The sequence below is a fragment of the Scyliorhinus torazame genome, chromosome 11, assembly GCF_047496885.1.
Source record: "Scyliorhinus torazame isolate Kashiwa2021f chromosome 11, sScyTor2.1, whole genome shotgun sequence".
Lineage (NCBI taxonomy): Eukaryota > Metazoa > Chordata > Chondrichthyes > Carcharhiniformes > Scyliorhinidae > Scyliorhinus > Scyliorhinus torazame.
Window position 1 is genome coordinate 223,258,149 of NC_092717.1, and position 27,095 is coordinate 223,285,243.

Sequence of the window (27,095 nt, forward strand, 5' to 3'; positions counted from 1 at the left end):
ACAGGTGAAGCATGCCATTTGTTGATCCTGGAATTCTGCTGTTGGCCATGGTACCCCACACCTCATTATGAAGCAGTTTCAGTAATGGGAGCATAATTGGTATTTTACCTAGTTATCGTTTTCTTGAGGATTCTGGAGTTTGTCATCTGGCACAGGAAACTTGAGCATTCCTCAAGGTTTTTTCATAATACTAGCTTTTTACTTTCATTATAGATTCTTAAGACAAAATGGCTACAATGTGGGAGGGAATATCCTGTTTCACTCACTTCCAATGCTTTAAAGTGGCAGGTCAGCAGCTCAGAAAAATTTGAAAAACAGGTTTTTGTTTCAAATAATCCTTCTGAAAACGATAGGAAACGGCAGCGGGAAGGACCTACAACTGAAGGAGGACTTAATTGTCGTAATGCTTTCAACTTGGCTCCTGCCACTAAAAGACTTCAAAAACCTTTTTGATACAGACATTGGGTGGGATTCTCTGAAATGGAGGCTGAGTGTCCGCGCCGTCGTGAACACCGTCGCGTTTCACAATGGCGCGAAACGGGCTTGGTATCTACTGATTCTGGCTCCCACAGCCAGCACGGCACTGGAGCGGTTCACGCCGCTCCAGCCTCCCTTCCCGGCACCAACTGGGTGCCGCACCAACCCGCGCATGCACGGGAGCCCCCCTCAACGCGCCGGCCCCGACGAAACATAACATGGGGGTTCAGGGGCCAGCCGAGTAACAAAATAGGGCCGGGGCTGGAGAGGCCGGCCCGCCAATCGGTGGGCCCCAATCGCGGGCCTGACCTCATCGGAGACCCCCCCTGGTGAAGGAGCCCCCCTCCCCCCACAGGCCGCCTCCCGACCCTGCACGCAGAGTTCCCGCTGGCAGCGAGCAGGTGTGGACGGCGCCGGCGGGACTCTGCCGCTCGGCACATCAAGGCCCGAGAATCGACGGCCCAGCCGCGGACAGCGACCGGCTGCGCGCCAAATGCGCTGACGCAAATGGCGCTGATTCTCCGCTCCTCGGAGAGGCAGCGTGGCATGGTTTCTCCGGCCCGGCGCGGGGCTCAGAGAATCCCGCCCATTATTCCTGGGGAAGCAGAGCTAATTACTGACAAATAGGATGTGAATCTAAGCCTATATCCCATCATTAGCAGGACAAAGGAAAATGCCACTGGCAATTTTTCAAAATGGACAGCAGGTTGACCCACCGCTTACACCATTATTATGAAGAACAAGCGGTATTTGGGAGAAAATCTATTTAATCAATGAGATGGCTTTTTTGTACGCATTCAGATTTTCTGCTGTCCTTTTATTTCTTCTAATACTCCATTTTTGTAGGGCGGCACAGTGGTTAGCACTGCTGCCTACGGCGCTGAGGTCCCGGTTTGATCCCAGCCCTGGGTCACTGTCTGTGTGGAGTTTACACATTCTCCCCATGTCTGCATGGGTTTCACCCCCACAACCCAAAGATGTGGAGGGTAGGTGGATTGGTCACGCTAAATTGTCCCATAATTGGAAAAAAAACAATTGGGTACTCATTTAAAAAAAAAAAAAAATTAAAAAAAAAATTTTTAATACTCCATATTCGTCTGTCAGCACATGTGCAAATTGGAATTCTCTCTAACCCTTGGTGTCATCATTTTTGGTCAGGATCTGTATCCTTCTGTATTTTCAGATTTCAAAGCAGGTGTTCTCTCTCTTGTTGAATCTCAGCCTAATTGTTATGTGGAATGCATGTTCTGTTAACCTCCATCTGTAACCAATAGTATTCAATTTTGCTCTGTTAAGGAATAAAAGTAAAGCAATGGCTTTACGTTTTGTGTCATTTTCTGTATTATCTTTGCAGGTTTGCTTTACTTATTTTAAGTACTACAAGTCAATATCCAATTAGCACCTATGTGGCAATGTGGATTTGTTTGTTTTATCTCAAACTGATATGAGGCTTCATAATATCTTTACATGAGCACAGAATCTTTCAGGTACTGGGACCTGCAAAGTTGTCCTGGTTTCTTTGATTCATTTCCAATTTTAACTCATCAAATTTGTTCAAAACCTAGTTGCAGTCGTCATAGAGCTCACAAAATTACTGGAAAGGAATTATAACCTTTAATGTGTCCAATATCAGATCATCCAGATTCAGGGAAACTTAGTACAGACACTTCAGAAACACTTCAATCATGGATCAATGGGAGATAAAATATTCTAGAAATGCTTCACTAAATTTTGTGTTCCCATCCCATGGAAAATTGTGTCGTGGGGAAAGAAGGCACTAAGACAGCGTAAGCACCTCCTCCTGCATTTGGTTACTGAGATGTGCCTCAGTTTTTGAGCCTGGCCTTCAAGGCACAATATCGACTCTGAAATGCTGTCATCCGACATGGATCAAAACCTATGACAGAGTGTGTCCAGGTGACATGCTTAATTTTCACTACCACAGCTCTCTGTTTCAGCCAAGGCAGATATCAAGGTACTAGTATGATTACTCACACCGGTGGACATGCACACGGATTAATCAATGTCAATAAATGTCAAAATGCCAGCCTCTTTATATATTTCCCCTCTCAACTTATTTCATTTGTAGGATCTGGTAGGGGATCGATAGGAATTATTGTTGCTCTATACAACTTCACAAACAGCTTAATAACAGTGAATAAATTAAGCTTTTCCTGATTATTTACAGATAAAACCACCTCCGCTCATAGGCAAATTCAAAATGTTGCCCTTGAAAGCTTCTGTTTGACTGGGGTTATATACATTGGGTGTGGAGATCTAATAGGATAGTATGAGTTTCCACAAAGAATGGCTTCAAGGAACCTACTTAGGACAGTGTTCATGACTTTTCAGAACACTATTTTCCTGATTAATCTTCTCCGTGTCAGCTCCAGCTGTCTACGTTGTCCTCGAGTTGCCCAGTAATACTGGAAACTCTGTTCAAGTATCACATACAATTGCGGTACATTTACTCTTTCCACGATTAAATTGAATAAATGAGGAAGAATTCCATATTACTAACAGAGGTATAAGCTTGCTCCTTATCTTATTAACCTTCACATACAAAGTTTATAGAAGGCCAATGTTCATCTCTTTCAGATGTATTATTGCTTGGAATGTTCTTGATACCTTGTTTTGGATGGGAGGAGTGGAGAAGGGTCTATTTTTATACACCTTCTAAAGTGTTTGATCTCATCAACTTTTACATTTAGTTACAAATTAAGATAACTTTCAGGAGATGAAGGCGTGGGATTTATGGTGCATCTAGGTTATATCATCTTGATAAAGGTCAAACTTAATGCACCAAGTCAGACTAGTGCTGTCGTCAGCTTGAGCATCTTTACCTGTTGTTGTATAAATAGTACGGCCAAGAGTCAGCAAAGCCACGGAGATTACGTAAACTGAAAAAGGAGATTGTCCTTAATAGTGATTGGCCCCATCACCACTCTTACCCCAAATAATAGTTTTGCATGGAGATATAAAGAAGGAGAAAGGTTAAATTTCATAGGCCAGTTGATTTTGTCTGACTCCCATTCAGACTGTCCTTACTGCTGTTGTTTGCTGGTATCCTTTAAAATAATTTTGCTTAAATTATTTATCAGTCATTTTTATCTTGATTCTGTTACACTTCTTGTTTTTCCAAGTATAGAAGTATTCTTTCTTGTAATTTTCTAAGTTTGGGGGATTATTTCCCCAGTGTACCGAACATAACTCCTTCAGGCTATTTGAAAAAACACAGGCAGAAAATAGTCAAATTTAGTTCTAATTCCCAAAATGATTGTAGAATTGTATTCTTTTTTCAAATAAATAATTTTTGTAAAAGGTTTTCATAAAACATCAATAACAAAATGAGAAAGAAAAAAGAACCCAACAGGGTTAAGTACAAAACACAATCTAAAAAAACAACCCCCCAAACCCCCCCCCCCCCCCCCCCCCCCCCCCCGTACATAAATAATAAATTAACATTAACACCCCGACTTAACACAACAGGTGTATACGCCACCGCAGACCCTCCAGTGTAAATAACATAAACAAAAATAAAGTAAACCCCCCCCCCCCCCGAGCTGCTGCTGCCATTGACTAATGTCTATCGTTTTGCCAGAAAGTCTAAGAACGGTTGCCACCGCCTAAAGAACCCTTGTACCGACCCTCTAAAGGCAAATTTCACCCTCTCCAATTTAATGAACCCTGCCATATCGCTGATCCAGGATTCCACGCTTGGGAGCCTCGCATTTTTCCACTGAAGGAGAATCCTTCGCCGGGCTACCAGGGACGCAAAGGCCAGAATTCCGGCCTCTTTCGCCTCCTGCACTCCCGGCTCCTCTGCCACCCCAAATATTGCGAGCCCCCAGCCCGGTCTGACCCTGGATCCTACCACACTTGACACCGTCCTCGCTACGCCCTTCCAAAATTCCTCCAGCGCTGGGCATGCCCAGAACATATGGGTGTGATTTGCTGGGCTCCCTGAGCACCTAACACACCTGTCCTCACACCCAAAGAACCGGCCCATCCTTGTTCCGGTCATGTGTGCCCTGTGCAGCACCTTAAACTGTATGAGGCTGAGCCTCACGCACGAAGAGGAAGAATTCACCCTCCCTAGGGCATCTGCCCACGTCCCCTCTTCGATATCCTCTCCCAACTCCTCCTCCCACTTACCTTTCAACTCCACCACCGAGGCCTCCTCTTTCTCCTGCATCACCTGGTAAGTTTCCGAGATCTTCCCCACTCCCACCCACCCCCCCGAGAGCACCCTGTCCTGTACTGTGTGTGGCAGTAGCCGGGGGAATTCCACCACCTGCTGTAGAATCCCAAGTTTCTTTACCCGTCAGTCTGGCCTCAATAAAAGTCGAGATGGATTTGCAGGTACAGCATTAGTTATTTTATTTAGCTTGCAAGCGTTCCTCAATTCTCAGGAGCACGAAGCACATTCTGCTCCATGGACTTCTGGAATCAAGTGAGGATATGGAACAAAGGAATCTGTACTGACACATTCAAATGGCATCAAGTTTCACATACACGATGCCCATAGGTCATCCTATATCCCTCCTGACCTGTTGATCTATTCTGATTGGCTCACTTCCAATCCCTTCCTCTGGCCCCTATTACCCAGCATCCTTTTCTCCTGCTTTGGTGGACACACCTCTTCCTGCTTTTCCATGCGGTCTGAAATCCTTTTGTCTGTGAACTCACCAGAATTAGACTGGCCTACCTCTACATTACATTAACTAATATCTCTAAAGTAACTATTTTATATCACATTCGTCACTGCCGTCTGGCAAACACCCTTACCTGTTTTGTGAGGGCCACAAAGAATCCACCACGAGTTTTAAGGATACAAAGTAATGACATTTATTTACAATAATATATATATATATATATATATATATATATATTTTACACTCCTTCCTGCTGGTTCCTAAACTGGCCAGCTTTATTTATACTAGGAGTTTACTAATGGTTTCTCCGCCCCCCTCATTGGGGAAGTTTCTCCTCGGCGATTCTGCGTTGTCGCGCGTCCTGAAGGCCGCCTTGGAGAACGCTTACCTGGTCACTGTTCTGAAGACTGGGTAGTTTGCTGCAAACAATGGTTCGTTTGAGGTTGCGCGGTTGTTTGAAGGCAAGTAGTGGGGGTGTGGGGATGACCTTGGCAAGATGTTCATCGTCATCAATGACGTGTTGAAGGCTGTGAAGAAGATGACGTAGTTTCTCCGCTCCGGGGAAGTACTGGACGACGAAGGGTATTCTGTCGGTTGTGTCCCATGTTTGTTTTCTGAGGAGGTCGGTGCGGTTTTTCGCTGTGGCGCGTTGGAACTGTCAATCGATGAGTCGAGTGCCATATCCCGTTCGTACGAGGGCATCTTTCAACGTCTGTAGATGGCTGTTACGCTCCTCCTCGTCTGAGCAGATCCTGTGTATACGGAGCGCTTGTCCATACGTCATCTTCTTCACAACGCAGAATCGCCGAGCAGAAACTTATAGCCAAGTTCCGCGCACATGAGTGCGGCCTCAACCGGGACCTGGGATTCATGTCGCATTACATTCATCCCCCACCATCTGGCCTGTGAAATCCTACCAACTGTCCTGGCTTGATGCAATTCACACCTCTTTAACCTGGGGTCACCCCATCTCTGGATCTGTAAAGATTTAATCACCTGCTAATGGTCGCATTCCAAGCATTGTTTGGCATCTTTGAATTTGTCTATATATGTGTTTCTGGAACAGATTTCTTCATTCACCTGAGGAAGGAGCAGCGCTCCGAAAGCTAGTGACATCGAAACAAACCTGTTGGACTTTAACCTGGTGTCGTAAGACTTCGTACTGTGCTCACCCCAGTCCAACGCCGGCATCTCCACATCCTCGTCCTCATTGTCAGAGATCTTTTGTCGAGCCTCTCGGATCGCCACCCCCTGCTTCGTCTGTGGCTCTAGCAGCTTATCGATAGAAGCCTTCATCGGCTCTAGCAAGTCCGTTTTAATCTCTCTGAGGCAGTGCTGGATACCCTCCTGTTGCTCCTCCGCCCACTGCCTCCACGCTGCCTTGTCTCCACCCGCCGCCATTTTGTCCTTCTTCCCTCCCTTCTGGTCCACCACCACTTTTTTTGTCGCCCCGCTCCTACTTAAAGCCATATACTGACGGGGAGCTAATATTAACTCCTTCCCACGCCGGGAAACGTCGAAAAAGTGCCCTTGGGCGCTCTGAAAAGAGCCCAAAAGTCCGTTTTTGCGGGAGCCGCCGAATGTGCGACTTAGCTCCGCATAGCCGCAACCGGAGGTCTCGAGAGGGAATCCTTTTGGCAGTGTTCGCTTCACCAATCTGCCCCAAAAAGTCTGTGGAAACTCCTGAAAAAGGTCTGAGAGTCCGTTCCAGATGGGAGCTGCCGAATGCGCGACCTACTCCTCCATGGCCGCCTCCGGAAGCCTCGTCCCCGCTTCTTCAATGGCCTTGGTAGATCTTTTCACAGTTGTTCCCTCTGCTGCTAGAATTCACCTTTAATAAAGGCCCTCCAGTCAGCTTGTAGCCTCTAAGCTGCCCTTCCCCCGCCTGCATGCTGGAAGAGGCTTTGTTTGTCCTGCAATTAAAGCCAAATCTTTTACTGTTTCTGCCGGGTCTGGTAACCAAGAGACATACCATTCCTGGGGGACACTGTCGGGGGAATGTTGCAGTCTTCTTCCCACACCGGGAAATGTCAAACAAATGCCGTGGGGGCCCTATAAAGAGCCCAAAAGTCCGTTCCAAGCGGGAGCTACCGAACATGCGACCTAGCTTTGCATAGCCGCACCCGGAAGTCGTCTAGAATTGTATTCTGAGTATAGATGCAAAATTAGGAGTTCTGCTAACAGCACTTAAGTAATAATAATCTTTATTAGTGTCACAAGTAGGCTTACATTAACACTGTAATGATGTTACTGTGAAAATCCCCTATTAGCCACATTCCAGTGCCTGTTTGGGTACACTGATGGAGAATTCAGAATGTCCAAATTAGCTAACAAGCACATTTTTCAGGACTTGTGGGAGGAAACCCACACAGACACAGGGAGAACGTGCAGACTCCTCACAGACAGTGACCCAAGCCGGGAATTGAACGTTGCAAAGCAACAGTACTAACCACTGTGCTACCGTGCCGTCCATTGCTGGGTTGAATTCCAATATCCATTGTCTGCAGAGGGTGAGAGGCCGACATGTTGCATAGTACGTACCCCCATGCCGAACCAGCTCCAACAGAGTACAAGGTGCCCCCGGTTAGCACTGTGGACTTTGTCTCCACAGCTCTGGCCCTGTCGGTGGTGGCACCCTGGGGGGGTGTGGTGGGGGGGGGGGGGGCTCTGGCCCTGATGCCCGTCCCTGATGCCGGGGTGTACTGTCAGCTGGCACTGCCGTTGCCAGCAGTACGCTCGGCATTCCCGTAGGGGCTACTGCGGACTTTGCCCTGGAAGGACCGCCAGCAGATGGGGGGCGGGTTGGGAGTGGGGTGGGGAGGTTGATGTATAGTGGAGGGTAGGTGGCGGGGGCACCAAAATGCCAGTGTCACTCTGCAGAGCCAGGGGCCAAGGTGGGTGGTCAGTGTGGTGCGGAGCAAGATGGCTGCTTTGCAGGCAGTGGCAATGGCGATCCGTGACTCGACACCGCCCCAGTCCCGTGGGGGTCACCCTGGCCACTTGGCCTGTTCCCGCGTCACTCCTCCCCCAGCCCTGGTAGGGCCCCAGCCAGCCGACCAGTGACCAGCCAGGTGGCCCTCAGACGCGTCGCTGTTTCCTTTCTCTCTCTCTCTCTCTCTCTCTCTCTCTCTCTCTCTCTCTCTCTCTCTCTCTCTCTCTCTCTCTCTCTCTCTCTCTCTCTCTCTCTCTCTCATCAGCCACGATCCAGGTTTCACGATTTTTAAAAGCACAAGTGAACCGTGCCGTCGGGAACTATGCCGTTCGGAGACGGAGAATCATGGGGGCCCCAGAGAATACCGGGTCAGGTTTACCAATGCCATTGAAATGGTGTTAACGTGCGTTCTGGACCACATTGATGCCGCTGTCGAGGTGACGGAGAACTGTGATTTGTCGTCAAATCTTCACCCCTCGCGATTTTAGCTTCGGAACCTATTCTCCGTACAATTGCGTTTCATGATTTCAGTGTCAGCCAACGGAGAATCCCGCCCAATAGATTTTGTCCTTGTTCTCTCCAGGACATCCTCTCTCTCCAATACTATAATATACTCTTACTCCCTGCTTTCTTTCCTTTCCTATCCAGGAATATTGGGAGGGTTTCTCTGTCCTGCCACACCAGATTTCTGGTTCAACACTTCGTCGGGATTCTCCGTTTCGCCGGTTGGTCTATGGAGTTTCCCATTGTGAGGCAACCTCACACCATCGGGAAAACTGAGAATCCCGACTGCCAAGAATTTAGCTGATTGTGTCTCAAGTTCAGCCCCTTTTTGAGCCAGGGCTCTGCCACAACGTCATATGCCTATTTGGCTAGTTGTGCCTTCAGCTCACCAACTTTATTTGCCACACTCCATGCAGTTATATGCATGCACTGTGAACCTGAATATGGTCTTAATGTACTACTTCCTCTTAGTCTGAGCCCACCTTATTCCCAATGTTTCTTACCCCGTTTCTTTCTGTCTCTCCCAATCCTGGCATACACCACATTTACCCTTCCTAATACTACATCCTAATTTCCATCTCACTGCCAAGTTAGTAAATATCTTGCCCAACAGCACTGCCAAACCACCCTACAAAGAAATCGATCTCATTGAGGTACAACACATCTGCTCAAACTCCGAAACAAAGAGCTTGTGTTACTCCATTCTAGGCTAGGAGTAATGTGAGGTAATTTGGAAACTACAAAATAACTACCATAAATATGTTAGTGGAAAATTAAAAATGAACGACTAAGCCTGCAAACAGATATGAGCAATATCAATGATTGGTGCAACTTAAAATTAATTCTTGATAAATTAAAGTACTTTACCAGATTCAGCCTAGCCAATCACTGAAGTAGCAGTGACTAAAACAAAAAATGCTGAATGATATGCCCAAAAGAAAGTCAAAGGGAGCCTTAAACAAAAATAGGTGGGACAGTAAGTTGCAATGAGGAAATAAGAACCTTACAAATGGATATAGATAGTTTAGGAGTGGGCCAAAATGTGGCAGTTGGAGTTTAACATGGATAAGTGTGAGGTCATACATTTTGGGCAGAAAAATGGGATAGCAACCTATTATCTAAATGAGGAGAGACTTTAGGGTGCTCCATTGCAGAGGGATCTGGGGGTCCTCGTTCATGAGCCACAGAAAACTAGCATGCAGATAATAAAGAAAGTGAATGGAATATTGGTGTTTAGAAATAAAGGAGTAGAGTATAAAGGTAAGGAAGTGTTGCAACTATACACTGCATTGGTGAGACCACACCTGGAGTATTGTGCACAATTTTGGTCCTCAAAGTTGAGGAAAGATGTAGTGGCATTGGAGGCTGTTCAGAGGAGGGTTGATTCTAGGGATGAAGGGTTTGTCGTATGAAGAGAGATTGAACTGTTTAGGCCCATACTCTCTAGAATTTAGAAGAATGAGGGGAGATCAAATTGAGGTATACAAGATGATAAACGATATGGATAAAGTAGATGTGGAGTGGATGCTTCCTCTTGTGGGGTACTATAGAATGAGAGGTCATAGTCTTAGGATAAGAGGTAGCAAATTTAAAATCGAGTAAAGGAGAAAATACTTCTCTCAAAGGGTTGTGAATCTGGAATATGCTACCCCAGAGTGCGTGAGTAAATTTAAGGAGGAGTTAGACAGATTTTTAATTGGTAATGGGTTGAAGGGTTACGGAGAACGGAAAGGACGATGGAGTTAAGGCCAGGATGAGATCAGTCATGATCAAGTGGTGGAGCAGATCCGATGGCCCAATATGCTCTGCTCAACCATTCTTTGAGAATCTAATTCTGCTCACTATGAAAATAATTCAATTTAGAGAAGAACCAAGAAGCAAAGATTGAAGAAATTCAGACATCTTTAACAGAGGCAACTGAAAGATTGTGTTGTACGGGTATGCTAAAAAGTAAAATATATAAAAAGGTAGATACAGATCAGTACTTCAAACTAATCTGACTATCAGAAGGATACAAGTTAAATGGCAACATTTGAACAATTTCTGGAAGTTCTTCACAGAATGATCAATAAAACTTCTGTAGTATCAGGTGCAAAAAAGTTAATTCCCTGTCTTGATCATTATTTAATCTTGATGCTTCTTGACAAAAATACTTTACTGGCTATAGGCTAAACCACAAGATGGAGCCCTTTACTGAGTGAGCCATTCCATCTCTGGGAAAAAATGTATCATGACCAGAAAATTAGTGTTTCCTTTCTCTTTTGTCATATGTGGGGGCAGTAAAAGCTACACTCACTCTCTTGATTTTTCATTAATATAATTTCAAAAGTAAATTAATTAATTTAAATAAACCATGAAATAAACAAAATAGCACCTTTCTGGTTTGGAGCAAGATCCTCCGCTGCAGTAGTACAAAATAGCATAAATATGCTCTATTCAATGGTAAGGTGCCTTTTAACTTGTCCTCTGATAAACACTGATGTGTAAATTTTTGGTCTTGCAAAGCCTGTTAGAATAATGGATTCTATGGTACTTTTACATTGAAAAACACAAGTGGCACAGAAAAATCTTCAGGTCCAGCAAAGTAAATGAAACCTGTTTAATTTCACACTCCGTGACATGCCCCTCCAAGTGAGTTGATACAAGCTCTCACCTATGTCTTGTAACGGGCGGCACGGTAGCACAATGGTTAGCACTGGTGCTTTGCAGCGTCCTAGGTTCGATTCCCGGCTTGGGTAACTGTCTGTGCGTGGTCTGTGAGTTTCCTCCAGGAGATCCGGTTTCCTCCAACAAGTCCCAAAAGACGTGCTTGTTAGGTGAATTGGACATTCTGAATTCTCCCTCTGTGTATCCAAACAGGCGCCGGAGTGTGGCGACTAGGAGCTTTTCACAGTAACTTCATTGCAATGTTAATGTAAGCCTGCTTGTGACAATAAAGATTATTATTATCATTAGATGCATTGTGCTTCTTGTTTCAGGAAACAGTCTCTCCTAACATTTGGACTCACATTTACAAATATCATTTCCAATAATTCTAAATTTGACAGACTATAGGTGTGTTATGGATTTTTGTTTCTCTTGCCCTTTTTTCTTCGCACCCCCGGCACTGCCAAGCCCTGTTTTTTTTCTCTGTGCATTCACAACATAGCCATGTTAAAATCCAAATCCACAATGCACATGCATGAAGTTGTACATTATACTCAAATTTCCATATTTGGTCTTTAACAGACGCACAGTATCAGTCCTTCAGTTCTTTTGATTTTGGAAAGACCAGTGGAAAATACAGGAAAGTTTCAGTCCAGTCTTTCTACCTCACCACTATGTTTAAAAATAGGGCCACAGAATAGTTACTGTCAGTCTTTAAGATGTGGTTTGCGCCTCATGCTGTATTCCAGTAAACTCTGAATCTCCTTGAAGATAATTTGAGTAGCATTGGTGAAAGTTGGTTGCCCATCCTCTTGGCCAATGATACTACAGATGTAGGGACAAAAGAACTTGCTGGGAAGGGAGTGCAAGAAAATTGTACCCTTGGATAAGAAAATGACTGCAGAGGCTACATGCTCACACTTTTGTGCATCATGTATGAAGTCAAACCAGTCTGTTGGATTAAACATAAATTTGGACCGTTTGGCACATGACCACAGGTTTACTGAACAGACACTTTAATTTTTTCTCCTTACTAGATTCTACCCCGAACCACTCATCTCAAACAACACCAGGGCAAAAAAAGACTCCAAGTTCCTCATCCAGACAAAAAGACAAAGTTAATAAACGAAATGAGAGAGGAGAAACTCCGTTACACATGGCAGCCATTCGAGGTGAATCCAAGCAGGTCAAAGAGCTCATCATTCAGGGTGCTGATGTTAATGTCAAGGACTTTGCTGGTACGTCGATGATATCTGACTTTCTAAGGTTGTAAGTACTAGAGAAGTGGAGAGTTTTTTTTACATGTTTCTATGATCTCTTGTCCTTATTACTTAATGGCTTGAGGCTTTGGTTTCCTCTGATGTCTCTGGGTTTATTTCTGTAGAAACTGAGCCATGCCTGACTGAAAGATCCCGAGTTTAATCTTGGGTCTGTGTTGAGTTGAGCACCGGGCGGCACGGTTGCACAGTGGTTATCACTGCTGCCTCACAGCTCCAGGGACCCGGGTTCAATTCCGGCCTCGGTTGACTGTGTGAAGTTTGCACTTTCTCCCCATGTCTGCGTGGGTTTCCTCTAGGTGCTCCGGTTTCTTCCCACGGTCCAAAGATGTGCAGGTTATGTGGATTGGCCATGCTAAATTGCCCCTTAGTGTCCAAAAAGGTGAGGTGGGGTTACTGGGTTGCAGTGACAGGGTGGAGGCATAAGCTACGGTGGGGTGCTCTTTCAGGGGCTGGCATAGACTCGATGGGGCAAGTGGCCTCCTTCTGCACTGTAGATTCTGTGATTTGATCTCTGTGCCCCTCTGTTAGGGAGAAAAAATACCATCAGCCGGTGTTACCGTTGCTCATGATATAGATTCCTCCTGGAAAGCACTTATGGCTGAGAATAGGATCAGAATTGCTTTTATTGATAAAGCAGTCTGCCAAGCTCACATGAATAATGGCGCTGCTGATGAAACAGAGTGGAGAACAGCCAGCACGTTATAGGAGATGGATGGGGAAGAAATTGGACAATATTCAGAAAGGGTTTGGGGAGAGGTCTTGGTTGTCACCTTAATGCTAATATAAATGGAATTTGGGAAATAGTATGACTGATTAAAATAGAGTTAAATGGTAAACTAATCTTCCAGATTTACTTTGGGCTATAGACTTTCGCTATTATAAATTGTGTGATGGAGATGTTAATCATGCATGGAAGACAACAGGTTCTCAAATATTTGTCACTAAGCATAATCTAATGGAAAATCGAGTACAATGTCCTCATAAGTTATTAAACTATAAATATTTGAAACAAAATCTTCATTCCTGCATCTTTCCACAGGAATAGACCTGAATGGTTGATTGGGCAATAGTCTCTGGGGACTCCACATACATTGAAGGATTTTATTTTCCAAATGTCCTTCACTTGCCCTTCCCATGCACCACTTTATCTGGGCTGTTTGCACCTGTTCTTCGCTTGTTGGCAGTTTTATAACATCCACTTGAATCTTTTAGAAAATTGTTACAATCTATTCAGATAAAGAAGTGTGTTTTTTCACAGTACCTTTTGCTCAGTTTTTATTTTTAAAAGTTTATGTCCATCTGTCCATACCCTTTGAATTTGAGCACATTAACAAATATACTAGGACATAGCCATTGGTAACTGAGTGACCCAGCAGTATTGGTAAAGTGTTTAAATTCAAAGAGTACCCAATTAATTTTTTCCAATTAAGGGGCGATTTAGCATGGCCAATTCACCTACCCTGCACATCTTTTGGGTTTGTGGGGGTGAGACCCACACAGTCACAGGGAGAATGTGCAAACTCCACAAGGACAGTGACCTGGGGTTGGGATCGAACCCGGGTCCTCAGCGCCGCGAGGCAGCACTGCAAACCACTGCACCACTACGCTGCCCCGCAGTTACCTTGTTTTCCTGAAATATCAGGATTGTTTTTTTTTGAGTTGGCATCAACCAGAGATGCATTAACGCCACACCCTGATGCCAGTTAATTAATTATTTAGCAAATGCAAATCCCCAAATTCAAGTGATAGCCTCCTCATTTTCTGAATTTAAGGTCAGCCAGCTAGTATGTAGAAGGGACATTCTTGTAATGTGCAGCATTTTTTTTTTGTCTTTCCACAATTGCATATGGGGGTTTCTACAGTAGTGGAGTTAGGTTGCACAGGGGAGCTGGCCTGTCCTCAACCTGTTTTGTAAGGAGCATTGTCGTCATGGCAGTTCAAAGCCTGCCATTCCTCGCTTCCGGTTGCGGCTATGCGGAGCTAAGCCGCACGATTCGGCAGCTCCCGCGAACACGGACTTTCGGGCTCGATAGAAGATCCCCAACGGAATTTTTTTTACAGCCAACCCGTGGGGAAGAGAGGAGAGAGGTCCCCTACTAACTTGTATGGACCGGACCCGCAGCGAAACGGCCAAAAAAGTGGCATTGGAGCAGCGGGAGAAGAGAGGGAAAACAAGCAAAATGGCGGCAGCCGGGGATAAAGAGGAGATGCAGGAATTCATCAAGCGCTGCTTCGAGGAGCTGCGTAAGGAGATAGTGGCGCCTATGTTGGCAATAATTGAAGGACTTGGGGCAACCCAGAAAGCCCATGATATGAGATCCAGGAAAAAGTGAATGAGGATGAGCTCTTGGGCCTGGCGGTGAAAGTGGAGCGGCACGAGGCGCTACACAAGACGTGGACGGGAAGACTCGAAGACCTGGAGAACAGGTCGAGGAGAAATAATCTGAGGATCTTGGGTCTCCCAGAAGGAGTGGAGGGGGCTGACGCTACGGCACATGCGGGCACAATGATCTGGGCGCGGAGGCCCCCCCGGGGTTGCTGGAGCTGGTAGGGGCGCACCGGGTGCTGGCGAGGAAGCCCAAGGCAAATGAGCCGCCTAGGGCGATGGTGTGATTTCACCGGTTTATGGACAGAGAGAGGGTCCTGAAATGGGCCAAGAAGGAGCGGAGCAGCAAGTGGGACAATGCTGGGATCAGAATATACCCGGACTGGAGCACAGAGGTCGCTAAGCGGAGAGCGGGTTTCAACCGGGCCATAGCGGTGCTGCATCGGAAAGGAGTGAAATTTGGAATGTTGCAGCCAGTGCGACCGTGGGTTACACATAATGGCCAACACCACTACTTCGAAACGCCCGAAGAGGCGTGGACCTTTATACTAACTGAAAAGTTGGACTCTAATTGAGGGTTTGTGAGGGTGGGGCGTGTTTGAGGGTTGAAGTATGATGGTTGTTGTATATAGGGTGGCAATCACGCGCAGGCAATGTTATATGGGCTGGGGGAGAGAGACAAGGCCGCGACAGGAGCTGCGCCAGAGGGGGCGGGGCAGGCTTTGGAAAGCGCGGGGGTTTTTTCCCGCGCGCGGGAAGGGGAACGAAGGAACGTATATTGATGGGGAGACTCCCACACGGGGGGGTCAAAGGGATGGCGGGGGAAGCCGGGGTCAGCAGGTGTCAGCTGACTTACGGGAGTGATATGGGGGGAGCAAAAAAGCTAGGCGGGGGGGTGGGGGGAGGGTTGCTGCTGCACTGGCCGAAAGGGAAGGGGACACAGAAGAGGTGGTCGGGTCGGAGGTCCCCCGGCTGGGGGACTGGAGGGTGAGGGAGACGCGAACACGGGATTGGCCCAGAAAAGGAGATGGCTAGTCGGCGGGGGTGGGGTGGTGAGAGCCCCTCCAATCCGGCTGATAACGTGGAACGTGAGGGGCTTGAATGGGCCGGTGAAGAGGGCTCGAGTGTTCGCGCACTTGAAGGGACTGAAGGCAGACGTGGCTATGCTCCAAGAGACACACCTGAAGGTGGCGGACCAGTTAGGTTAAGAAGCGGATGGGTAGGACAGGTATTTCACTCGGGACTGGTCGCGAAAAATAGAGGGGTGGCAATTCTGGTGGGAAAGCATGTGTCATTTGAGGCCAAGACTATCGTAGTGGATAATGGAGGGAGATATGTGATGGTGAGTGGTAGGTTGAAAGGGACGTGGGTGGTGTTGGTAAATGTATACGCCCCGAACTGGGATGATGCTGGATTCATGAAGGGCATGTTGGGGCGCATTCCGGACCTGGAAGTAGGACTGATAATGGGAGGGGACTTCAATACAGTGCTGGATCCAGCACTAGACCGCTCCAGATCAAGGACGGGAAAGAGGCCGGCGGCGGCCAAGGTGCTCGGGGGGGTTTATGGATCAGATAGGGGGAGTGGACTCATGGAGGTTTGCAAGACCGCAGGCCAGGGAATTTTCTTTCTTTTCCCACGTGCACAAGGCCTACTCCAGGATAGATTTCTTTTTTCTGGGCAGGGCGCTCATCCCAAGGGTGGAGGGGACGGAGTATTCGGCCATAGCCGTTTCGGACCATGCCCCGCACTGGGTGGAAATGGGGCTGGGAGAGGAGAGGGACCAACGCCCGCAGTGGCGGCTGGACGTGGGACTGCTGGCAGATGAGGTGGTGTGTGGGAAGGTGAGGGGGTGTATCGAAAGGTACTTGGAGGCCAACGACAACGGGGAGGTGCGAGTGGGGGTGGTATGGGAGACGCTGAAGGCGGTGATCAGGGGAGAGCTAATCTCCATCAGGGCTCATAGGGAGAAGACCGAGGGCATGGAAAGGGAGAGGTTAGTGGGGGAGATTTTGCGAGTGGACTGGAGATACTCCGAGGCACCGGAGGAGAGATTACTTGGGGAAAGGCGACGGCTCCAGACGGAGTTTGACCTGTTGACCACGGGGAAAGCGGAGGCACAGTGGAGGAAGACGCAGGGGGCGACCTACGAGCTCGGGGAAAAGGCCAGTCGGATGCTGACACACCAGCTCCGTAAGGACGGCAGCGAGGGAAATAGGGGGTATCAAAGATGGAGGGGGAGCCACGGTTCAGAGTGCAACGAAAATAAACAAGGTATTCAAGGCCTTCTATGAAGAGCTGTACAGATCCCAGCCCCCAGGGGGGGAAGAGGGGATGAGACGATTCCTAGACCAACTGCGGTTCCCGAGGGTGAAGGAGCAAGAGGTGGCTGGTTTGGGGGCACCAATCGGGTTGGAGGAGCTGAGTAAGGGTTTGGGGAGCATGCAAGCGGGGAAGGCCCCGGGGCCGGACGGGTTCCCGGTGGAGTTCTACAGAAGGTATGTGGACCTGTTGGCCCCGCTACTAGTGAGGACCTTTATCGAGGCAAGAGAGGAGGGGACCCTGCCCCCGACAATGTCTGAGGCTACAATTTCCTTGATTCTGAAGCGAGCCAAGGACCCACTGCAATGTGGATTGTCCAGGCCGATTTCGCTCATTAATGTGGATACGAAGTTATTGGCAAAAGTGCTGGCCACGAGGATTGAGGACTGTGTCCCGGGGGTGATTCATGAGGACCAGACGGGTTTCGTAAAGGACAGGCAATTAAATACCAACGTGCGGCGGCTCTTAAACGTGATAATGATGACATCGGAGGAGGGAGAGGCGGAGATAGTGGCAGCTATGGACGGGGAAAAGGCCTTTGACCGAGTAGAGTGGGAGTACCTCTGGGAGGTGTTGCGTAGGTTTGGGTTCGGGGGAGGGTTTATTAGCTGGGTTAAGCTCCTTTACAGCGCCCCGGTGGCGAGTGTGGTGACAAACCGGCAGAGGTCGGTGTACTTTCTGCTATACCGAGGAACGAGGCAGGGGTGCCCCCTGTTGTTTGCATTGGCGATCGAACCCTTGGCCATATCACTGAGGGAGTCTAATAAATGGAGGGGGGTGGTCCGCGGGGGAGAAGAGCATCGGATGGCGCTATACGCGGATTACCTGCTGCTGTACGTGGCGGACCCAATGGTGGGGATGGTGGAGGTCATGCAGACTCTGAGGGAGTTTGGGGAGTTCTCGGGCTATAAGCTCAATGTAGGGAAGAGTAAGCTTTTTGTACTACAGGCAGGGGACCAAGAAAGAGGGATAGGGGACCTACCGCTGAGAAGGGCGGTGGGGAGTTTTCGGTATCTGGGGATCCAGGTAGCCAGGAGTTGGGGGGCCCTACACAAATTGAATCTGACGAGGTTGGTGGACCAAATGGAGGTGGACTTCAAAAGATGGGACATGTTGCCGCTCTCGTTGGCTGGTAGAGTGCAGTCGGTCAAAATGGTGGTCCTTCCGAGGTTTTTGTTTGTGTTTCAGTGCCTTCCCATCGTGATCACCAAGGGCTTTTTCACGAGAGTAGGTAGGAGTATTATGGGGTTTGTGTGGGCGAATAAGACCCCGAGGGTAAGGAGAGGGTTCCTGGAACGCTGGAGGAGGGCTGGCGCTGCCAAACCTAGGGAGCTACTACTGGGCAGCAAATGTGGCGATGGTCCGCAAGTGGGTTATGGAGGGAGAGGGGGCGGCATGGAAGAGGATGGAGATGGCGTCCTATAAAGGTACGAGCTTGGGGGCGTTGGTGACGGCACCGCTGCCGCTCTCGTCATCAAAGTATACCACGAGCCCGGTGGTGGCGGCAGCGTTGAGGATCTGGGGCCAGTGGAGACGGTGCAGTGGGAGCCTCGGTGTGGTCCCCGATCAGGGGTAACCACCGGTTTGTCCCGGGGAAGATGGACAGGGGGTTCCAGGGCTGGCATCGGGCAGGGATTAGAAGAATGGGGGACCTGTTCATTGACGGGACATTTGCGAGCCTAGGGGCACTGGAGGAGAAGTTTGAGTTACCCCCGGGAAATACATTTAGATATATGCCGGTGAGGGCTTTTGTGAGGTGACAGGTCAGGGAATTCCCGTTGCTCCCGGCACAAGAAATTCAAGACAGGGTGATCTCGGGTGTATGGGTCGGGGAGGGCAAGGTTTCGGCAATACACCAAGAGATGAAAGAAGAGGGGGAAGCCCTAGCAGAAGAGTTGAAGGGTAAATGGGAGGAGGAGTTGGGGGAGGAGATCGAGGAAGGTTTGTGGGCTGATGCCCTGGGTTAGGGTTAATTCCTCCTCCTCATGTGCCAGGCTCAGCCTGATACAATTTAAGGTGGTTCATAGAGCGCACTTGACGGGGGCGAGGTTGAGTAGGTTCTTTGGGGTAGAGGACAGATGTGGAAGGTGTTCAGGGAGTCCGGCGAACCATGTCCACGTGTTTTGGTCATGCCCGGCACTGGAGGGGTTCTGGAGAAGAATGGCGGGAGCAATATCTCACGTGGTGACAGTCCAGGTCAAGCCAAGCTGAGGGCTAGCAATATTCGAAGTAGTGGATGAGCCGTGGGTGCAGGAGGCGAAAGAGGCCGGCATTCTGGCCTTTGCGTCCCTAGTAGCCCGGCGAAGGATCTTGCTAATGTGGAAGGAGGCGAAGCCCCCCAGCGTGGAGGCCTGGATAAACGACATGGCTAAAGCTGGAGAGAATTAAGTTTGCCTTGAGAGGGTCTGCGCAGGGGCTCTACAGGCGGTGGCAACCGTTCCTAGACTACCTCGCGGAGCGTTAGTGAAAGGTCGGTCAGCAGCAGCAGCAACCCTGGGGGGGGGGGGAAAACGAGAGATTGTTTGAGGGGATGGATGAGCAGGAGATAACATGGAGGGTGGGGGAAACTGGCACGTGCGGGCGAGAGCCAGTGTATAAAGCTATGTAAATATACCATTTTGCCATGTATATATCTTGCTCAGTGCGATTTTGTGTTATTTTGTTACGGGGGGCGGGGGTTATTGTTTGTAAGGGGAAAACATTTTGTTGTTAAAAAACTTTAAGGACTTCCGGTGACGGCGGGCGGGAGGCGGCCGCACAATGGAGGACTCCCGTTCGGCAACGGCATTATCGGGGCTTTAAGCCCGGTCCCAGGGTCCGCGGATGCAGCAGAAGCAGGGAGACGGCACGGAGGAGGCACAGTGAAGACACAGGAGGAAAAAAAGAACAAAGAAAAATGTCGAGGGTGAGCAAGAAAACGGCCGGAAAAAAAACAGCTGGAGGTCCGTCGGGGACTGGAAAGGTCACCGCAGGGTCACCAGGAAAAATGGAGGCTGGAGCACCAGGGAAGGCCGCACTGCTTACGGCTGAAGAAATAACTAAGGTGATGGCTGCGGAATTTGAAAAGCAGTTGGCGCAGATTGCGAAATGCATGGAGACGGTGAGGAAGGAGATGAGGGAGGTTTTGAATGTGCTGGTGGAAGAGGCGGTTTCCCCGGTGAGGACGGAGGTGGCGAGCGCAGTGGCGGAGGTGCGAGAGCAAGGGGAGGCGCTGAAGGAAGTGGCGGAGATGCCATTGCAGCACGGTGATCAACCTGCCTCGATGGGAAAGGAGATGCGGAAGGTGATGGATACTAACAAGGATCTGCAAGGAAAAATGGAAGACCTGGAAAACAGATCCAGGCGACAGAATTTGAGGATTGTGGGGCTGCCCGAAGGAGTTGAAGGACCGAAGCCGACTGAGTATTTTGCCGCGATGCTGGCAAAACTATTGGGGGAGGGAGAGGATCCCTCCCGATATGAACTGGATCGGGCTCATCGGTCGTGGAGGCCTGTACAAAAGGCGAGTGAGCCGCCAAAGGCAGTGACTCTGTGCTTCCGTAGGTACAGGGTGAAGGAGAAGGTCCTGAGCTGGGCCAAGCAGAAGCGGGTGGTGCAGTGGGGTGGAGCTGGTATACGTGTATACCAGGACTTTACGGTGGAGCTGGCAAGGAGACCATAAGACCATAAGACATAGGAGCGGAAGTAAGGCCATTCGGCCCATCGAGTCCACTCCACCATTCAATCATGGCTGATTTCAACTCCATTTACCCGCTCTCTCTCCATAGCCCTTAATTCCTCAAGAAATCAAGAATTTATCAACTTCTGTCTTAAAGACACTCAACGTCCCGGCCTCCACCGCCCTCTGTGGCAATGAATTCCACAGACCCACCACTCTCTGGCTGAAGAAATTTCTCCTCATCTCTGTTCTAAAGTGACTCCCTTTTATTCTAAGGCTGTGCCCGCCCGGGTCCTAGTCTCCCCTGCTAATGGAAACAACTTCCCTACATCCACCCTATCTAAGCCATTCATTATCTTGTAAGTTTCTATTAGATCTCTCCTCAACCTCCTAAACTCCAATGAATATAATCCCAGGATCCTCAGACGTTCATCGTATGTTAGGCCTACCATTCCTGGGATCATCCGTGTGAATCTCCGCTGGACCCGCTCCAGTGCCAGTATGTCCTTCCTGAGGTGTGGGGCCCAAAATTGCTCACAGTATTCTAAATGGGGCCTAACTAATGCTTTATAAAGCTTCAGAAGTACATCCCTGCTTTTATATTCCAAGCCTCTTGAGATGAATGACAACATTGCATTTGCTACCTTCAGACGGGCTACCTTCAACTGGGTGCAGAGGGCACTGTACATTAGCAAGGTGCGGTGTGGCATTGTATATCCAGCGAAGCTGAGGGTGACTTACAAGCTCAGGGACTTTTATTTTGGAACGGCGGAAGCAGCGGAGGAGTTTGCGAAAGCAGAAGGACTGTGGCAGAACTGACAAACTGAGGAATGGCCATGTGCCGATGTAACCTCATGACTGTATTTTCTTCTTTTTTGTATCACTGCGCGTGGGTGTGGAGATTAAAGGAGCCAATGTGGTATATATTTGGACAAGGGAAGGGACGGGACTTTCACTCGAAATGAGAGTTATTTGGGGTGTAGGTGGATATACGGGGTTTGTGTGCTAAAAGGGGATCTTTGGGCTTTCCTAGGGCCGGGCAAGTGGGAAAGGGACCCGGGCGGGGGCCTCCACGCTGGTCGGTTTAAGCCGGCCAGTGAACGTGATTGAGGTGGGGGGAGGGGCTGGGGCCATCGGAGCCTGGCAGAACAGGGTCCGAGTGGTCCAGCCGGGGTGGAAAGTTGGGGGGAAGGAACAGAGGTTGGGAGGAGTTTTACAAGAGGCAGTGGACGGGAGGAGCTGGAGACCTGCGGTGGGGGGGTGGGGTGGAGTGGGGTGGGGGGGGGGGGGGGGAGCTGTGTAAGATTAAGGGTGACTATGGGTAATCCCTGATTCCTTTTTGTCATTTGTTTATGTAAACATGCGGGTTGAGGTTCAGGGGTTGGTGGGTAGATGGGATGGTTGTTATTATGGGGACTGACATATCTTGCTGATGATTGTTTATTGTTGATGGATGTAAATGTGGGAGAAAATGTGAAAAAGGAGGAGAATAAAAAAAATGTAAAGAAATTTTAAAATGTTAATAAATATATATATTTTTAAAAGCCTGCCGTTCCGTGTTTTTTATTTATTCCTTTATGGGATGTGTGTTTTGCTGGCTAAGCCATCATTTATTGCCCGTCACTAATTGCCTTTGAGATGGCGGTGGTGAGCTGCATTCTTCAACCGCTGCTGCAGTCCATGGACACCTCTTAAGTTCAGCTCTTCTGTCCATAGTTGTCACAAGGAGCTTGTTAATAACTTATCATGTTTTCTATTCCTTGATCTAAAGCAGTCAACCATTGAGACTACGAATTTCTGGGGCTTGTCAGACTTCCGCTTAACATCTGTCAATGGGAAAATGTTAGAAGCTATCATTAAATATGTTATAACAGGACACTCAGAAAAGTTGAAGGTAATCAGGCAGAGTCAACAAGGTTTTGAGAGGGAAATCATGTTTAACCAATGATGCACGATCAATGACCACTAAAGCGAGGTTATAGTCCAGCTGAAGGCTTTAATAAGCTCGATGTTTCCCCCAGCAGCTCAGGTACAGAATGAAGGCTGCTGGGGCGGCACGGGCTCTTGTACCCCGCCTTGCAGGGCGGAGCTACCATACAGCGTGACCAATAGGCAACATATAATATCTACCAATGGTGTTCCAGCATTACCAGGTACCATAATACCTCTACACAGACTACCACATTCACCCCCTGTTATAAAAGAGTCCGGCGGGGGTGGTGGCCTGATATTACAACATGGTAACGTGGTAGAAATTATAGTTATGGAGACACCATAATACCTCCGTACAGCGTTTTGTAACTATTTACAACTCTATTTACTATTTACAATTTATGATTCATAATTAAATATACACTTTAAAATGAAGCAATCAGTCGATCAGGAGCCCTGGTCGTCCTCTGTGATCGTCGAAGCTTAGGTGGTGACTCCGGTGGAGGCTCGGGCGTCTGTGACTCCGGTAGCGTGGCCTCGATCTCTGTGGCAGCTTCGACACCCTAGACGGCGCTGGTGGGGAAAACGGTTGACCTGGGAAGGGAGTGCCTGCGGGGTGCGTCGGTGAGTGGGGTGGCCTAGACCGGTCAGGCGGAAGGACCGATACTCCTGTAAGGTGCACTGGTGGGAGGGAGGGTGGGACTGGTGGCTGGGGTGTGCGTGGGGCTCCGGCGGGCGGCAGGTCTCGTAGGGAGACCGTATCTTGTCGGCCGTCGGGGTACGCCATGTAGGCGTACTGGGGGTTAGTATGGAGAAGATGGACCCTATCGACCAACGGGTCCGACTTGGGTGCCCGCACGTGTTTTCGGAGCAGGATGGGTCCGGGAGCTGCCAGGTCAGGAGCGAGGTCCCAGAGGAGGACTTCCTGGGGAAGACCAGGAGACGTTCGTGAGTTGTTTGGTTGGTTGTGGTATGAAGCAGTGACCGGATGGAGTGGATGGCATCCGGGAGGACTTCCTGCCAGTGGGAGACTGGGAGATTCCTGGACCGCAGGGCCAGTAGGACGGTCTTCCAGACAGTCCCGTTCTCCCTCTCTACCTGTCCGTTACCCCGGGGGTTGTAGCTGGTCATCCTGCCCGAGGCGATGCCCTTGCTGAGCAGGAATTGACGCAGTTCGTCGCTCATAAAGGAGGACCCCCTATCACTGTGTATGTAAGCAGGGAACCCGAACAGTGCAAAGATGCTATGGAGGGCCTTGATGACGGTGGTTGCGGTCATGTCGGGGATGGGGATGGCGAATGGGAACCAGGAGTACTCGTCAATCACGTTCCGGAAGTACGTGTTGCGGTCGGTGGAGGGGAGGGGGCCTTTGAAGTCCATGCTGAGGCGTTCAAAGGGACGGGAAGCCTTTATCAGGTGTGCTTTCTATGGCCGGTAGAAGTGCGGTTTGCACTCCGCGCAGATTTGGCAGTCCCTGGTGGCTGTCCGGACCTCCTCGATGGAGTAGGGCAGGTTGCGGATCTTGATAAAGTGGAAAAAGCAAGTGACCCCCGGGTGGCAGAGGTCCTCGTGGAGGGCTCGGAGGCGCTCCACTTGTGCGTTGGCACATGTGCTGCGGGACAGAGCATCAGGAGGCTCGTTTAGCTTCCCGGGACGATACAAGATCTCGTAGTTGTAGGAGGCGAGTTCAATCCTCCACCGCAAGATCTTATCGTTTTTTATCTTGCCCCGCTATGAATTATCGAACATGAAAGCGACCGACCGTTGGTCAGTGAGGAGAGTGAATCTCCTGCCGGCCAGGTAATGCCTCCAATGTCGCACAGCTTCTACTGTGGCCTGGGCCTCCTTTTCGACTGAGGAGTGTCGGATTTTGGAAGCATCGAGGGTACGTGAGAAGAAGGCCACGGGTCTGCCCGCTTGATTGAGGGTGGCCGCCAGAGCTACGTCCGATGCGTCGCTCTCGACCTGGAATGTGTCGGACTCGTCGATGGCGTGCATCGTGGCCTTTGCAATGTCTGCTTTGATGTGGCTGAAGGCCTGACGGGCCTCTATCGACAGGGGAAAAGCTGTGGATTGGATCAGGGGACGGGCCTTGTCCGCATAGTTGGGGACCCACTGGGCATAGTAAGAGAAAAACCCTAGGCAGCGCTTCAGGGCCTTGGAGCAGTGAGGGAGGGGGAACTCCAGAAGGGGGCGCATGCGTTCAGGGTCGAGGCCTATAACTCCATTTCGCGCTACGTAGCCGAAGATGGCTAGGCGGTCGGTGCAAACACTCATTTATCCTTGTTGTATGTAAGGTTAAGGATCTTTGCGGTCTGGAGGAATTTTTGGAGGTTGGTTTCGTGGTCCTGCTGGTCGTGACCACAGATGGTGACATTATTGAGATACAGGATTGTTGCCCGTAAACTGTATCGGTCAACCATTCTGTTCATCTCGCGCTGGAAGACCGAGACCCCGTTGGTGACACCGAAGGGAACCCTTAAGAAGTGATAGAGCCGCTCGTCTGCCTCGAAGGCAGTGTATTTGCCGTCACTAGTGCGGATGGGGAGCTGGTGGTAGGCGGACTTAAGATCCACCGGGGAGAAGACCTTGTAATGCGCAATCCTGTTTACCAGGTCGGATATGCGGGGGAGAGGGTACGTGTCCAACTGCGTAAACCTGTTGATGGTCTGACTGTAGTCGATGACCATCCTATGCTTCTCCCTGGTCTTTACCACCACTACTTGAGCTCTCCAGGGACTGTTGCTAGCTTCAATGACTCCTTCACTCAGTAGCCTTTGGACCTCTGACCTAATAAAGATCCGATCCTGGGCACTGTACCATCTGCTCCTGGTGGCGACGGGTTTGCAATCCGGGATGAGGTTCGCAAACAGGGAAGGGGGATCGACCTTGAGGGCCACGAGGCCGCAGGCAGTGTGGGGGGGTATAGGGCTGCCGAATTTGAAAGTTAATCGACTTTGGAGATTACACTGGAAGTCTAAACCTAGGAGTGTGGCCGCGCAGAGGTGGGGAAGGACGTAGAGCCGGTAATTTTTAAACTCCCCTTCCCTGGACTGTGAGGTTTGCTGCACAAAACCCCTTTATCTCTACGGAGTGGGAACCCAAGGTCAGGGAGATTTTTTGATTAACGGGGTGGACAAGGAGAGAACAGCGCCTTACCGTGTCAGGGTGTATGAAGCTCTCCGTGCTCCCAGAGTCGATTAAGCAGGACGTCTCGTGCCCGTTGATTAGTACTGTTGTTGTAGCAGTTGACGGTGTTTGAGGCCGGGACTTATCCAGGGTCACCGAGGCTAATCTCAGCAGTTGAGTGTTCTCTTCGGGAGGTGTGCGGTCAGCCGAGCTGGGGTCCTGGGAGTCCATCCAAGACGGTGGCTCCCATTGGTCACACATGGCTGGGGGTGCACAAAATGGCGGCGCCCGTCCATCGAACGTGGCGTCCGCGGGACAAGATGTCGGCGCCCGGGGGCCGCACATGGCCCTGGAGTAGGAAGATGGCGGTGCCCGCTGGCTGCACGGGGGCCATGGAGAGGTTTGTGGTGGCGGTCCGCATTCGCCGCCGGAGACCGCGGCTACCGCACGGGCCTGGCATACCACCACGAAATGGCCCTTTTTGCCACATCCCTTGCAGGTGGATGCGCGGGCCGGGCAGCGCTGCCGGGGGTGCTTGGCCTGCCCACGAAAGTAGCAGCGGGGCACCCCGGGGTTGCCAGGCCGCTTTGCAGCACAAGTTTGTGGGGGGATGGGGGTTGTCTCTGGGTCGGCTGCGGAGGGGTTCCACGCTGCCCGGGTCAAGATTTCTGTGTGGTCGCTCGCCGAAACTTGCGGGCAGCTGCAGTTTCTCCCCAACACCAGGAGTGTACGGTAGAATTCTTCCAGCGATTCCCCAGGGATTTGTTGCCTCGTTGCTAGCAGATGTCGGGCGTAGACCTGGTTTACCGGGCGAATATAATGTCCTTTTAGCAACTCAATTGCTGCATCGAAGTCTTCCGCGTCCTCGATGAGGGTGTAAATTTCCGGGCTCACCCTCGAGTGCAGGACTTGCATTTTCTGTTCTCACGTGGGTGTGTTTTCGGCCGTTGCGAGATATCCATTAAAACACGCCAGCCAGTGCTTGAAGATTGCCGCTGAGTTCGCCGCGTGGAGGCTGAGTTGCAGACACTCCGGCTTGATTCGGAGCTCCATCCTTTTAAATCTAACTTATTAAATTGGTGCACGATCAATGACCACTAAAGCGAGGTTGTAGTCCAACTGAAGGCTTTAATAAGCTAGGTGTTTCCCCCAGCAGCTCAGGTACAGAATGAAGGCTGCTGGGGCGGCACGAGCTCTTATACCCTGCCTTGCAGGGTGGAGCTAACATACAGCT

General features: G+C 49.6%; 1 protein-coding gene across 4 annotated transcripts in view; it reads left to right on the top strand.

Moving 5' to 3' along the window:
* Nucleotides 1-27,095, top strand: part of ankrd12 (ankyrin repeat domain 12) — a 257,267-nt gene that overhangs the window by 190,888 nt on the left and 39,284 nt on the right. For all 4 annotated transcript variants that reach the window (XM_072468358.1, XM_072468357.1, XM_072468360.1 and 1 more), the window contains one exon: nt 12,252-12,452. In XM_072468358.1, coding sequence (XP_072324459.1) covers nt 12,252-12,452 — 201 coding nt within the window. The remainder of the gene's footprint in view (nt 1-12,251; nt 12,453-27,095) is intronic.